The sequence below is a fragment of the Crocodylus porosus genome, unplaced genomic scaffold (assembly GCF_001723895.1).
Source record: "Crocodylus porosus isolate Cpor-Errol unplaced genomic scaffold, CroPor_comp1, whole genome shotgun sequence".
NCBI classification, from domain to species: Eukaryota; Metazoa; Chordata; order Crocodylia; family Crocodylidae; genus Crocodylus; species Crocodylus porosus.
In genome coordinates, this window is record NW_017728886.1 from 21,073,968 (window position 1) to 21,086,880 (window position 12,913).

General features: G+C 41.8%; 1 protein-coding gene across 2 annotated transcripts; it reads right to left on the bottom strand.

The window, feature by feature from the left end:
* Window positions 1–4,212: 4,212 nt before the first annotated feature.
* On the bottom strand, window positions 4,213–12,887 carry KLF6 (Kruppel like factor 6). Of its 2 annotated transcripts, none has more exons than XM_019530878.1 (4): window positions 12,374–12,887; window positions 8,928–9,501; window positions 7,033–7,156; window positions 4,213–6,640 (listed from the first exon to the last, which is right to left on the bottom strand). In XM_019530878.1, the coding sequence occupies exons 1-4, from the start codon at window positions 12,473–12,475 to the stop codon at window positions 6,589–6,591; spliced, it is 852 nt and encodes a 283-aa protein (XP_019386423.1). In that variant the 5' UTR covers window positions 12,476–12,887; the 3' UTR covers window positions 4,213–6,588. The 2 variants fall into 2 exon arrangements, with proteins under 2 accessions (XP_019386423.1, XP_019386413.1); XM_019530868.1 differs by lacking the exon at window positions 12,374–12,887 and adding an exon at window positions 9,870–10,072.
* Window positions 12,888–12,913: the final 26 nt, after the last annotated feature.

Consider the following 12,913-nt stretch of genomic DNA (forward strand, 5'->3'; position numbering starts at 1 on the left):
GAACTGGACGCAGTACTCCAGCTGCGGCCTGACCACTATGCACTTATAAACACAAACACATATACTATGTATAACAGGCAACATATTGGCTTACATTTTGTCCTCTGTTTCACCTAGGCAACCTCCAATGGAAGTTGTTGAGACTTGCTCAGGCCAGTAACAAAGGTCAACAATCTTCTTTGTATAAAATACTTAAGAACATTCCCACCCCACTTCTCTTTCCCCTACAAAGTCTCTTCCCCTTCCCTCCTTCTTCTCAGTATTTCAAAATCTAGAATGAAGCAAGTTTACAGCAGATGTATGTGTTGAAATGCACTGACTCCCAAATGCTCTCTGCTTGCTGCTTCCTTGTTGCCCAATACTTCTGCTACTGGCCTTCCTTGTGTGAACACAACTTTATTTCTCTGGCAGACTCTGTATAAAAGAAAAGGTGGAATCTTGAGCCTAGAGGGTGCACTGTCAAGCCTTTATGTCAAACGTACACTTGCAGTAAGGCAGGAGCTTGCTTCATAAAGCAACATCCCAGGAGAACTGGCAAAATCTGCCAACCCACAGCTGGATCCTTGGCTTTCAGTACCCATCGAAGTGTATGGGTGGAGAACTTCCAGGGTCAAGCTCAGGTTTCCTAAAAGTGCTTCCATTTATAGACTGTGAACTGCAAAAGGATCTGGAATGTCATTTGAGTCTGATTCATTTTTTCAGACTGAAGTAGCAGCTAGAATGTCAGCTGGGATCTCAGGGCAAAATACAATTCGAAAGCCATTATGAAAGACTTGTGCCAGTTCCTTCTGTTTACAAGTGAATAATAGTAAGAGTGTGAAGAAGAAAGTTGTTTAAAAACCTCAAGCCCTACAAAAATGCCCCGGCATACTATGTCTTCAGGGCTGTCTCCGGCGGGGGAGGAAGGGAGTGTGAATTGGGGTGACTGCCCTGGGGCCCCTGCTTTGGGGGGGCCCTCGCAGATAGTGCCGTGGCTGGCGCACGCTGCTAGCTCTGCTGCGGCTGCCACGTGCTGCCAGCTCTGTGCTCTGGCCGCTTGCTCCTCCCTCTTCTCCCCCCCACTCACCACTCCCTGGCCCCAGGTGGGCTGTTATGCCATGGGCCCCGCACACCCCTAGAGATGATTTGGCATGTCTCATCCTAATTAAATAAAGTAAAATTCAATCAATCTGCATGAAGCTGAGGGATTTAGACATTGGGAAGCCTAAGGTACCAAAATCTAAACCACTCCAGAACTGCCTAAAATGCATATGGCCTGCTTGGCCTGAAAGCTCTCTGGTTGCCTGCGCTGGAGTTTTGCACAGGCATAGACCTATTTTAGGACAGGCAGTTAAGTGCCTAGGTATCCAGAAGTAGGGCAGGGCAGCACCTAATTTTTCAGAGGGGAAGCTTCCCCCACTCAGGGCAGCATTGGGCTCCTAAATTGGATCTGTTTTAAAATGCTCCTCTGACAGAATTTTGCATCAAACAGATATTGGCTATAAAACAGGACTAGTTGTGGGAGAAATGCCTGGAAGCCACAACCCATCCCACCCAGGTGAATGGCCTCTCCACTGGGCAAGTCACATGTGGGACTTGGTACTCTGGCTTCCTGGTTCCATTAATTTCACATTTCTTTTTGCACAGTGACAGGGCCATCGGCCCTCTTTAAGCCGGACCATCCTGTTTGTAAACGCTTTGTGTCCTGTCTGTTTCTGAATGAGGAGCAGACAACAACAAAAATCCTGTTTTTCTGTTCATTGGTGGAAATGCATGGTAATCATTGGTCCTTGTGACTCTATTGGCTATGCCTAGAAGTAGGGCAATGTACAGCCAGGAGGAGATGGGTTCCAAGCCAGCCAGGGAGGGAGGTGGTGGCCCCGCCACTTGCTGCTGATTGGCCAAGGGGCCAGTGGCCCCACCTCTTGCTGCTGATTGGCTGAGGCTCAGCCCTACCACTCACCACTGATTGGCTGAGGGGGCCCACCCCTCACCAGGGGGTTGTCCTGTATCCTGTGTCAGTGGCCACCCTACTAAATGAGCATCCACAGGAGGGGTGGGGAGAGAGGGTACACCCCCTGCATTTTAGTTTTTGGTTTGGTGCTAAGGGCTCTTCCCCAGTTGGTAGAGTGAGAAACTCCCTCAGCTTGAAAATAGAATTCAACTGGGGGGTCTTCCAATTTCTGGCTGAGGAAGGCTAACCACTAGGCTATGAAAGATGAACAGCTCCATCACCATTGCCTCCTCCAGGGGCTGCACTTCAAACGGAAAAGAGAAAACTCCTCTCAGCTCTCTGAATGAACCGTTTAGAGGCATGTCCTCTTGGGAGAGGACTTCAGCCTTTGGGTGGACTTACATCTGCTTGCAGACACATAAGCTTTAGAAAGGAATTGAAATTTGGATAAATTTGGATCAAGACCACTGCGTAGCATTTTCTAATGCTCCAGGCAGCTCCCCACTCGATATGCTGGTTATTTCATCCTGTTCTTAGATGTCTCACACCAAGTTTGTATTCCACTTCAGAGACCAGGTGCTTGATGTTATTGCTGCAATGCTAACTTGCAGTCAGCTAAATTAGCTTTTATTATGTGTGTTCCTGAATAGCTAGGATTTATTCAAACCACCAAGCAAATGGAGTGGGGATGGAATCCACTATTCCGGTCCCATATGGGTCCCCTACATGCTGGCTATATCATAAACTATGCTATAAACTAACTTAATTACTACAGCTTCTCACCTTACGCTACAGCTTTAGGTGTATGTTATAGCTTTCCCCACCCCCAAGTCCACCACCTTGTGTCAATGGATAAACGTGCTTGGGTTCATGTGTGTGGCTGAGCTCTTCCATTCACACCCCTCATCCTAACTCTGGGCTTATTTTACTCACAGTTAATCTTAAAAAAAAATAAATCACTCTTAGGACACATCTAAATTTAAAAGCAAGAAACGTTCAAGCAATTTGAGCTATGTTCACATCTCCCAAGTCAGTTCCTCCCCTGGTAGCTTTATCATCTTTATTTTTACTCTGTGCTTACAGGACTTGAAAACAAACACTGGTGAAACAGAAATCATAGGATGCACATGCAAAAAGTTGTGCTCGTATTCAACACAAGTGCCAGACACGCTTGAAAGGATGTCTTTGAAGGGACATTTCCTATATAAAAGTGACAGGCTGATTCATCAAAAGCTGCTGTCACCAGTCAGATCACCCCTTGATGCAAGTAGATCTGTGGGATCTAGCCAGAAGAAAAAGAACCTCTGTGGTTCCTCTCAGTAAAATTTCTCTCATGATTGTTCCTTCATGGCTTGGGGTTTGCCTTTTCCACCGGACAGGTAGCCCAAGGCTTATGACTTTGATAGAACTTAAAAGTATATGTGCTTCTCCCTACACTCTGTCATAAACTCACTATCCTGTGCCAATTATCTCTCAATTTAGAAACAGTGAGCTGAGGATACGTGCACACACTTCAGCAGAACAAAACAGTGGGAATACCAGCGTGTTATAGTAATGGCAATGAAGTTAAAATGCATTGTTATGCATACTAAGCACATTCTTTCATTCAGACAGGAGAAGATTAATCAACTGTAGTTTTGCAATAGGGAAGAAACATTTTTCTTGGTCGTAGCAACAGAACATCTGCAATGTTTCCTTTTTGTGAGCTGAGTAGGAGTTTGGCCAGTTTTATGTGGAAGATAAAGGCAGATGACCTAAAATGAGATAGCCACCTCCTATACACTTCCCCATGGATTATCACTCTTTATGGCAACCATATAGCAAACCATTGTGTGTGTGTTATTTTATACTATATTGTTTTACTCTAATACTTTACGTTAGAGAAAGACAGAAAACCAGACAAGTGTTGCTGATAAGAATTTCTTTTTATGTTATTCCAATAAAAAATACATTCATACAGAAATATAACAATCTTGCAAAAAACAATTTCAAATAAAATCTTGTAAAACAAAATCTTTACAAAAATCTTACAAAGAGATTCTTTAGATAACAGGGTGCTTCAAAAACAAAAAAAGGAAAATTTCACTAATAGAAACTTTTTCTTAAATTTCAAGCAAAATGTTTTATTTTTTTTTTCAGCTTGATTGAGGCTCAGTTGTCACCTGAACAGAATGTACTTGCTTATTATGAAAATGACAGGCATTTGACATATGGCACACAGCCCCACCCCATCCAAACAAGTCTGATGGTGTTTCACAATTGAGACAAGCCAGTGCAAGTTTTTTTTTTTTTTTGCTTTAATTTATCAGAAATTTTATGGCTAAGCAAATAACATTGCAAATAAGGAGCTTAAAAACAAAGAGAGAGAGTAAATCTATTTTCTGGGAATCGTTTGTGTTCCAAAAAAAAGAAAAAGAAAAAAGAAAAGTGCATTTTCAGGCATTCTAAAACAAAAATGAAAAGAGAATGATTTAGGCCTGCCTGTTCCTTGGAACCAGGTAATTTGCATATACTGTTTTTAAGTCACTAATCTACATACGTTTCCAGGAAGATGTGCCAAAATATTAGCATAGTAAGCAAGACCAAAAATAAATAAATAAAAAAATAATATGGACCACATGGTTAATTGCATCCAACTGTGGTGAGTTGTTTTTTTTTTAAAAAAAGTTTACTGCTTTTTGACAGACTATTTCTAATCTAAGAGGAAACAGCCTTATGTTCTTTATTTTAGGTGTACTACTTAAAATTAGAACTTAACCTCCACAATAATCAGCTCACTTACAGATCCTCCAACAATCTTGAAGGCCAAAATCTTAACGTACTTCATCTGTACCCAACTAATATTCTTTCAGCATGCCAATATTTGTCCATGCCATTTTTTAATGGCCACAGATATGCTATTCCAGACAACCTAATAACTACAAAACACAGTCAGCAGTCTGAGAAAGACTGAATGCCAACAAAGCCTTTAGCAAACCATTAAGCTAAAGGTAAAGCCTCTAAAATGCTAGATTTTAATAGCTGTATCTTTCATTTCTTTGTCTCCTTTATGGCCATATTGGGGGAAAAAAATCTTCACAGGCTGTGGCATTTTCTAGCTACGTTTTCTAATTTCTTTTTCCCTTTAAAAAAATATTTATATATTATCTCTATATATACACACATACACAGACTGTACACACAAATATACATACACAAGAATTTTTCTGCCCACTTTTAAAAAAAAAAAGTATCATAATTTCTTTCTGTATGACCAACAGATAGCTAGATATATAGATGTGAAACTTGTGCCTTTTAAGCAAATACATCTTTTAATACTTCTGTATCTTTAATATGCATGAAAACTTTCCATATTAAGTACAGTTGGGGTGTGTATATACACAATTGTTGTGCAAGTCAATATAAAAAAAGTCTCAAGGTGGCAAAATTGGTCAGGTATTCAATTGTTATATGCATTATACTGTAACACAGTCAAATTGTCTAGTTTAACAAATACTGTACTGACATGAAGGACTTCTCTCTATATTTGTCTTTGTGAAGGAGGACCCCAGGAGTAACTTTTTCCCCCCCTCATATTATACACTTGATACAGTACAATGCCAGGTGAAAAGAGAGCCTTAATAAAGCATGCATCACCCATACCCCTGTATAAGACCCCCTACAAGAGAAGGTCACTTGCATAAGGCACCATTATTAAGGTCAACAGTGCATTAACAGCTAGAAAAACCAGAAATTAGTCCTCAAGGCATAAATAAGAGAAAAATTAGCTGCATGAGAAAAATCAGTTTCTAACCAATAGTGGTTTTATCCACCCAACAGAAAAAACTATTCAGGTTCCATATATTATGTAACATTAGACCAATTGTATTTTAGCTGCTCTTAACTGGAATCAAAACTGCAGTCCTGATTAAAGAATGGAAAAGCATATAGTTCCCCAGAACCATGCAATAACCTTTGTATTATAATGAAAAGTTATAGTTGTGTTATATTTGTAAATACACAGCTTATACAATGGATTACAAATGAGCTCTGTAGCAAGTAAAACAAGCTACTTGACACATTGCACGTTTAATAGCTGCACCAGACACCTAAAGCTCCTCTCACACAGGAATGGGGGGTGTCCCCATCTCCATTCTGCCATCCTGACTTTTTTTTCCCCCTTCCCCTCTCCATGTCTTCCTCTAAAAGGTGCAGGCACCCCTCCCCCCACCCCTTGGAAATGATTGGTGGTCGTCCCATCTCGCAGTATAGTCCTTACATACAAAACATTCAGACTTTTTTTCCTCTTACAGTTATAAAACAACCAAAAGAAAAAAAATGTGCCTCAGCATACAGTCATCAATAGATCCTCATAACATACAGTCGCCCAATCATTAACATTCTCAGTGCACATGCTCACAGCAAAGGCTTAGGAGCCACTCAGAAGGTTAGGTACCAGTGTATGAGTCCAGGAAACCCCAAACATCACGCACCACGGTTGCTATGCCATTTCTTACATGACTTATTAGCCCTCAAAAGACCTTCAAGGAAGAGAGGTCCTGGAGGCAACTGGGTAGGGTGCAAAATGGCATGCTTTGGCTGGAACACGCATCCCTCCTTTCAAGGCTGTTCAACCTTGAAGCCTCTTAGCCCGCAGGATTCACCTCTTGACCCGTTTAGAGGTGTCTCTTCATGTGAAGGGCCAGGTGGTCAGACCTGGAAAAACACCTGCAGAGGAAGCACAGTTGGATTTCACATCAGCCCATGGTCGTTCTCATGAGGAACTCAATATAGACAGTGACAATTTTCCTAGCTACCACTTTTCTCAGTTAAAACGATTAAGAAGAGAAGAGGGTTCCCTTCATAATGCACTAGCACAAGGCATCTCTGAGACAAACCCTCACTGCCTGAAAATACAAGCTACATTACAGGTAACAAATTGTTGTTGTTGTTTTTTTAAATAGTGGAAATGTAATATTACATTAAAAATACAAGACTTAATATTTACTGAAGTGATGTGTCTGTAGCCTCTTTATGAAGGAACCCTCTAAACTGCCTACACCTGCTATCTGCAAGGCATTAGAAATAACTGTTTGAAAAGGTGCACTCCATTCACATACCTGTCACAGTGACTACATTTAAAAGGCTTGGCACCAGTGTGCTTTCTGAAGTGTCTGGTTAACTCATCACTCCTTGCAAAACGCCACTCACACCCTTCCCATGAACATCTGTAAGGCTTTTCTCCTATAAATAAAACAAATTACAGATTAGCCATGACTTCATTCACGTAAAGACAAATAGTGGCTCATATTCATGTTATATACAAAGAGACCGAATTTTGTTCATAACATTTCAAAAGCTTTTGTGAACATAGGTGCAGGAGCTAGCAGGCTCAGTCAGATGATTCTTACTTAACAATCACTTTGCTGTCATAGCAACCTGCAAAAATGTACCACCCTTGCTAAAACAAGCTGATAGACTGAATAAAAACCAAAGGAAGCCAACTGAAGCCATCTTTCTACCATTTCTGTTCCCTTTAAATTAGTTAGGAGTGATGCCATTGGCTTTATACGTCAAAATGACCAAGGATGAAAGAATCCAGCCCTACACAGGTTTTGATCTGTTGACGTAACTAGGCTACAGTGCTGTTTCAAAGTCCACTGTTAACACAGGTTATCTGAAAAAGAAAAAAAAAGAAAAAAAGCCATGCAGCCTCTTCCTCATGACCCATATAAGCAGGGTGAAGAGTAAAGAACCTACTATAACGCCACTTTGAACACTGCTGGCTTCAAAGTTAGCATTTGAAAGACACTATCAGCAATTCATGGCCGTGTTCCTAGTCACAGAGCAGCAGAGCAATGGTTATGTTGCTAGGAATTATTTACAGTCTGCTGAAGAGCTGGGGCTTCAGTGGAAATTGCTCTTTCCTCTTTTTTGTGAAAATGCTTCATTTTAGTTCACTTCCACATCAGCATGGGAGCATAAGGGCCAGCTCTGACTTCCCAAAACAAACCTGGTGGATCACTGAAAGGGCCTTGTTTTGCATCACTCTCCCCTCACTTGCACGTTTCTACTACCAATCTTCACGGAGGGGGCGCGGAGAATGGCTTTTCTGGAAAATGGCCACCGACTTTCACATGAAGGATGCAGAACCTGCTCCTCACCTAAAGCTGTGACTAGAAAGCCAACCAGCTGCTCTACATATCTAACTGCAGTCATCAAGAATATTAATGTTAAAAAAATCAACTGTGCCAGCTACTTTCACCATAAAATATTTATACATGCCCTGCAGTGTCTATCCACTTCACTTTCTTTCATGGTAACCTAGAGAATTGATATTTTAAATCTAAGTTTTAAAGTAATAAAATACTGTAGCTCAGGGGTTTTCTCCCCCCCACCCATCTTCTTCCTTTCTTAAGAGAAACCATAATAAGTGATACAACTGAAGTGGCCTTACAAAAACACATTAGAAAAAAGTGATATGCTTCCTGGCTTTCTAAGTTACACAAAAGATTGTTTTCAATGTATACAAAGTGTCCAACTGCAGTTATGCTCAATATAGCCAAGGCTTTGGGCTGCTCAATTTAATAAACCTGGTGTAGGAAAAAACACTCAGCAGCACTTCTTACGAGACCATCTAGCACTCCTTCTGGCCATGTTATATGAAATCCTAAATTCTGAGAGAGAGCCTCAATCTCCTTTTGTTTTTAAAGACAAAAGGTCAGCAAATTCAATCTGTCGTGGAAAGACTAAATAACACCGACACTTCTTGACCGATGTTCAATTAGCAAATTGGAACCATTCATTTGTGACACAAAACTAGTCAGCACCAAATTAGGCTTCACTTGGCTTACAAAGAAAACGAGGAATTGGGATCTTCCGTTTCCATAAGCCTCCGGTGCAATAATATTTATCTCCTCATTCTTGGGCTTGCATCCAGTGACTGTGTAACGCTAACTTTAGGGACAATCCCGACAGTAGCCAGGCATTCCTACCAGCCACAATGATTACTCACCTGTATGAGTGCGCTGATGTGCTTTCAGATGTGAACTTTTGGTGTAAACTTTCCTGCAACCGTTGAAATGACACCTGTGAACACGTCTCCTGCCATCCGGTGAGGAGTCGCCATTGACAGGGGTACCTTTTTCTGAAGTCTTTCCAATGGTACCAGTACGAATTTTACCTGGTGAATGCAATTCACCCGGTATACAATTCCATATCTGAGAAGAAGGTTCCTTGCTCAACTCAGGAGAAGATGGTGGTGTAGAAGTGACAGATGAACTCAAGTTTCCCGTATTGGCTAAGACATCACTTATTGGGTCAGAGGTAAATTTAGTAGTAGGTGAAAGTTCCTCAGAGCTGTCTGAAGATTCACTGCTAACATCAGAATTCAAACTGTTGGTCTCTATGTTCTGGCTAGTAGGATTGTCCTCTTTTGGAATAGAGGCATTCTTCAGTTCACATTCCTCCTTTTTCTCACGTGCCAGAATAATTTTGGTCCAGAGATCCTCTTGGCTATCAAATTTAATTTCAGATGCAGACACATAACAGGGCTCACTTTGAAGATACCGTTCCAGCTCTAAACACGTCTGTGAAAAAATGAGAGAGGGGGGGGAAAAAAAAAAAAAGAAAAAAATTACAATAGTGTTTAAAAATAAAAGCCGGGTTATAGTTTCGAAGTTCAAACAGCGTGCAAGGAAGAGCGGTGGTTGAGATTACAAGCTACCTTGCAAATTAGAGGCTACTCCAGCCAGAACCAGGTGACGTTATGGTGAACTCAGTTTGCAAGAGTTCACATACAAAAGCTTAAAAGGTAAAGTCAGTTTTGATTTTTATACATTATTTTATTGCATCAGTCAGATTATAATCGCCATGACAAAAATTGTAGTTTTAGAAGGTTAACAGTGAAAGGTCAGTGTATTATTATTATTGATGATAAAATTGGCATGTTCCTTACACTTTCTAAGAGGCTTTTAGTCATATTTTCAAGTAATTTTGTGTCTCTTGCATACAACCCTAGGCTAAAAGGACCAAGCTGAATACAGTGTATGCTCTGACGTGCAGCAAAACCCAAGTGCTGTGTCACAAAACAAAGCCACATTCTAGTATGGCCGCAAGTAGCTGACAATCTGCATTCAGGGGACATCAATGGAACTGCTGATAACCACCCATTTCCTGTGTATAACTCGACCTACTAGACTTTCAAAGAATGTCAGTTCCAAGTGCAATGGCATGCATGCCACATAACTTTAACTGCTTCAGTTAGTGGTCAGAGTAACGTAACAACAACAGAAAGTGTGGGGGGGGGGGTGTCCAGAATAGTAATGTGCTATTGTATAGGATGCAAAAGGGGAAATTACTCTGAGGTCCTGCTGGGAGTCCCACAATGAACAAGAACTTTATCTACTGGCCAAGAGTGCAACTGTATGAGTCATCTCTCTATTTCTTTCACCCAGTGCCAAAGGAGACTTCCTTTTAAAATTCTGACCATCTGCCAAGAAAGTACTCTGTTCAAATATACATGTAATGAGACATGAACAAACCTCCCCCCAACCCTCCTCTCTAAAACAAAAAACAAAACAAAAAGCAAAAATATCTAGCAACCTTTCAAGTGAGTCGAAATGCAGAGATCAGCATCTCTTTACCAGTTCAAACTTTCTAGCCATTTGGGGAAGAAAGGAGTAATGCATTTTAAAACAATGGGGTCTGTTTGTTCTTGTTTCTTACTGTAATAGCACAACTCATCTAAGGTTAGGCTTACTGGCAGGTCTACACGCTCCGTTTCCACATCATGTTTTACATATTTTAGCAATGACAAGATCATCTTTCTGAAGACAATCACACAAGCAAAATGCAAAACCATTCTTAATGCTACATGACCCCCTTAGAAACCCTCCCGAGGCAGAAGTGCTATTATAGACTGGATCCGCCCCCCCCCCCTTTCAAATGGACTGGGTCACATGTCCTATCCAGCTGGTAGGCTGGGCAAAAATGGAAGAGGGGTGGAAAACAACCCAAAAAACCAAAACAAAACAAACACCAAAAAACCCCCAAAACACCCACATGCAGTCAATATTTATATATTTGCCTATAATTAGATAACTGGTTTGAAATGCAAATTACAAAAGGATAGTGCTATAGGCTGAAAAACAATGTATTGAGTCTCCAAGAAAACAGCAAAGGATGTTTATTATGATCCGGTTAAGCTTTAATATGCCCACGGATTTAAACCCCTCCTTACTTGGATTAGTAATGGGGACCCGAATGAAGCTCTCTGCAAGTTTAAATGCCTCTAAAGGCTACTGGGAAACAGATCTGGCTCTTGGCCAAAAATCCCAATGCCTGAAGGAAACTAGTTAGCTCCATTTCAATCACGTACTATGGAGCTGCCTCTTTGAAAGGTGTGTGTGTGTGTGCAAGGAAGGGGGGGTGCATACAATTAGTGAAGGTTGTAACACTTTGCATTTCAACCTTCTTGAAAAAACATCTGATCTTTCTTGCAAACAAGGTATCTGATCTGGTCAGTCTGTTTGTCAAGGGAAGCAAACAGGCAGCATGGGGGATAGTAAACAACCCCGGCCCCTCCAATGGAAAACCAGACCATGCAAAAATGTCCAAGGCAATCTGGTCTCAAGCAATCCCATTACTTGAAGTAAAATAAAATAAAATAAATGTCCATTAAAGGCTAGATGCCCCAGTTCTTTTTCCTTGCAAGACTCAAGGCAATTAGCAAAACAGGATCCTTGTCATATGACTGACAACTCACTGATTGTGCAAATTTTTTTGTTGTTGTTTTGGCTGGTCAAGGAGGGCAGCAGGTAAACCGGAGTGGGGGGTTTCTCTGAGCTGGAAACAGCTTTAAGAAACTGGTAAGGGGTTTTGGTTTTTTGTTTTTTTTGTTTCCCCATCGCCACCATTTAGAAAAAAAAAAACCCCAAGGGTGAAAAACAACTCTTGGCAAACAGGAGGTGGGGGAGGGAGCTGAGATGACAAGATCCAGCTGCAGAGTTTGGACCTAGTACAAGCCCCAAACTTTTGCCAGGGACTGCACTGAATCAAGCGAAAGCAAATCTCAAGGAGTTGGGCTCTCGTTCTGCTCCTTCGGGTGGGGACGAGCCAAAAAGCCCCAGAAAACACATTCAAACACCTCGGCCTCCGTTTGCTTCACTGACAGCCCCTCTGCTAATGGGGAGAGAGGCGCACGGCCACATGCACTCCGCTGCAAAGCCACCCTGACATTCAAAGCCCACCTGCTTCCCCACCTCGGGTTTGTTTGGGTCTGCTTTTTATAATACCATCTGCATTTCATTCCGCTGCCCCAAATCACCGGGGCGCTCAGGCATTTTGATCCGCTTCTCCGTTAAGACGGATTAAAAAAAAATAAATCATGATTTAAAAAAAAAAAAAAATTAAAAAAAAATTATAATCATCAACTATCACAACATCAACCTCCTCGTTTACCTGTTGCCAATATTCCTCCAGAGATGGCAAAGCGGAGAAGTAACCAGTGTCGTGCACAATCTGGAGTTCCTGGAAGATGCTGCACATTGGGAGAACATCCATGTCTCGGAAGTTGCAACAACAAAGTCAGTGCTGGGCACAAGCACACAAAGCCTCCTGTGTGCGGAGGGGACGCGGGTGCGCGGGGGTGCCAATGGCCGAGCCCCTCCACCCCCCCTTCTCCAGAAGCCGAAAAATAACAACAACAACAAGAAAAGAGACGCGTAACAATAATTCCTGCCGGAGCTTTAGGAAGAGCGAAGGGGCAAAAGAATAATAATAATAATAAAAAGGCAAAGTTTCATGCAAACTTGAATGGCAAAGTCTCCAAAGGCTGGCGCCGCCGCCGCCGCCGCGCTGCTCTCCCGTGGCTTGCAGAGGACACTTGCTCAGGAGCCCGCACAATATTTGCAAACAGTGCGAGCCGCTGCAAATGTCACCCCCTGCGAAACTTCCCTATTCAAAGCTCTCCTTGGCCACTGCCTCCTCCTCCCCCCTCCC

Bases quoted from the DNA above. Each gene is read 5' to 3' on its own strand.
- KLF6 (XM_019530868.1), bottom strand. From the start codon at position 10,058: ATGTCCCCTGAATGCAGATTGTCAGCTACTTGCGGCCATACTAGAATG. The intron at 9,502-9,869 runs GTAAGGAACATG...ATTTTTTCACAG, and splicing joins CTAAAAGCCTCTTAGAAAGT to ACGTGTTTAGAGCTGGAACG. The intron at 6,641-7,032 runs GTATGTGAATGG...CTTCCTCTGCAG, and splicing joins AAATGTAGTCACTGTGACAG to GTGTTTTTCCAGGTCTGACC.